At 43.4% G+C, this 2,661-nt stretch overlaps 1 protein-coding gene across 1 annotated transcript; it reads left to right on the top strand.

Annotated features, from left to right (window-relative positions):
• Positions 1-723: 723 nt before the first annotated feature.
• LOC133517539 (uncharacterized) lies at positions 724-1,428 on the top strand. The gene has a single exon (XM_061850864.1). The coding sequence runs from the start codon at positions 724-726 to the stop codon at positions 1,426-1,428; it is 705 nt and encodes a 234-aa protein (XP_061706848.1).
• The last annotated feature ends 1,233 nt before the right edge of the window (positions 1,429-2,661 follow it).

The raw sequence follows: 2,661 nt of genomic DNA, 5'->3' as shown, positions 1-2,661 counted from the left end.
TCACTTACCATACAAGAGTTAAAAACTTCCTTACAACTGTTGACGAAATTGTCACAAGCGGTTTCTTTCACTCATGAAATAAATTCTTTGAGACAAAATAAGAAAATGAAAGCTAAATCTAGCATTTTATCTCTTAACCCGTTCTTAGACGATAACAGTGTACTAAGAGTTGGTGGACGTTTGCATGATGCTCAGTGTTCATACGATCAAAGGCATCCAATGCTATTAGATGGCAAACATCCGCTCGCTAGATTAATTTTTAAAAGTGAACATCTGCGTTTACTTCATTGTGGTCCGCAGCTACTCCTCAGTGGAGTTCGGGAACATTTTTGGCCAACTAAGGGTAGAGTTTTGGCTAGAAGCACTGTGCACAACTGCCTCACGTGTAAAAGATTAAAGGCTAAAACCATGCAACCTATTATGGGTAACCTTCCTAAATCGCGTGTAGTTCCTGCTCCACCATTTGAGACCTGCGGCGTCGATTTCGCTGGGCCCTTTTCCATTTTGAACAAAAAGGGTCGAGGCGCGAAAGTATCAAAATGCTATTTGTGCCTGTTTGTTTGTTTTTTCACAAAGGCGGTTCATTTAGAAGTCGTTAGCGACCTGAGCACAAATTCTTTTATTTTAAGCCTACGCAGATTTATATCGCGACGCGGAAAACCGAAAACTATTTATTGCGACAACGGTACCAATTTCGTTGGCGCAAACAGCGAGCTCCAACGTATGCTTAAGGCAAGCCAGGAGCCCGTCAATGGGTTCGCATCTAGCAACGGTATAGATTTTAAATTCAGTCCGGCATATTCTCCTAATTTCGGGGGTTTATGGGAGGCGGGAGTTAAAGCCGCGAAATTTCACCTTAAACGTGTAGTAGGATCTTCTAACTTAACCTTTGAGGAGTTAACCACACTGTTCACTCAAGTAGAAGCTATATTGAATTCGCGGCCGTTGACACCTATGTCTTCCGACCCATCCGATCTCTCACCGCTTACACCTGGTCACTTCCTGATCGGGCGGCCATTGGCTTCGTTGCCATCTCCGCCTACACAGAAGATGAACCTCAACCGCTACCATCATCTTGAAGCCCTTAGACAACACTTCTGGAAGCGATGGACTCGGGAGTTCCTTTCTGATCTTCAACAGCGTGTGAAATGGAGAGCCACAGGACACGGGGTCAAACTTGGGGACCTAGTTATTCTCAAAGACGACAACTTACCGCCATTGAAGTGGAGTCTTGGCCGCGTCGAAACTCTGCACCCAGGATCCGACGGCGTCACGAGAGTTGTAGACGTCCGAACAGGAAAAGGGCTGGTTCGACGAGCTGTCTCTAAGCTCCGTCCCCTACCTTCTAACCAAGAAGACGATGACCAAGCAACGATCTTGAAACCAGGAGGTTTCAAGGCCCCCGAGGATGTTAACGCCAATACATAAAGCGTTGACGCACGGGAGGAGACGCGCGGGGAACGGGCCCCGGCAGGCGCAGCCGCCCTCCCCTCTCACCGCCGCGGCGCTGCCTGGCAGAGACCCTACGATCTTCATCGCGCTCACGCGCATGTTTTGCTATCGATTGTTCGATATTTGTAATTTTTACGATGTAACCATTTTAATACATATGGAAAAAATCTAATGTGTTGGAGTGTCATTTCAACGTTACCCAAGTACCAATATCTGATGGCAAAAAGAAGAACTCGGCAGCTTTCGGCGGAAACAGTTATATTGTTTTGAATAACTTGATTTGTGTTTCATATTCATCTCGTTGTGCACAATCCTACCTAAAACTACAAGTTTCCGTTTGACACAATGGTTGACTGGTAGAGAATGCCTTAAGGCATGATGTCCGCCATTTGTAAAATTTTATATCGTGCAATAAAGTTTAAATAAATAAATTGTATTCAGTCACTATAACAAAATATTACAAAACACAGTTAAAATACAAATAAATAATACAACTAAAAATTAAAACTCTGTTTTTATGATATCAGAAGGCAAACGAGGTGACGCCCATGGATACCTGCAACAACAGGGGGGTTATAAGTGCGTTGCCGGCCTTTAAGATGGGATTACGCTCTTTTCTTGCAGGTTTGAATATATACAAACAAACCGCTCCTCACCGTCCCCGGTGCAAAGGTGCCCATGATGCTCACAGCATTTCCTCGCTGGATTATGGACAGCCTTTGCACCAGGAACGACTCAGAGCGGGGACTTTGCCCCTTCTGCCTGAGACAGACGCGGCAGCTATGCAGTTAGCAGCAATGTCGCGCTGCAATACTGCAGTAATGCTAGTGCAGTCTGAATCTAAACGTCACCTTTAGACATTAACATAGATGTTGACTACGGTACCCTAAAAACGAACCCACAAAGCCTAAACGATAATTAAAACTCGGTTTTGTAAGTCGTTTCGTAATTTATGGAGATTGAAGGCAAAAAGGCCCACAGGTGGTATTCCAATCGCTTAGTGAACCTATTTTATATTTAAATATGATAGGAAAGTGTTACACAGATCGACCTATGTCGATCGCTTCAGCATTATATATTTTAGGTTTATAGGTTTCGCTTAAATTTTTTTGTTTTGCAAATTTTGAAAAAAAAAACCTAAAAACAATTTTTTCAATGTGTCAATAATATGTATCTAAATGTGTTACAAACCTAATACACCTGTCTTAC

The sequence above is a fragment of the Cydia pomonella genome, chromosome 4, assembly GCF_033807575.1.
Source record: "Cydia pomonella isolate Wapato2018A chromosome 4, ilCydPomo1, whole genome shotgun sequence".
NCBI classification, from domain to species: domain Eukaryota; kingdom Metazoa; phylum Arthropoda; class Insecta; order Lepidoptera; family Tortricidae; genus Cydia; species Cydia pomonella.
This window is presented reverse-complemented; position numbering and strand designations above follow the sequence as displayed.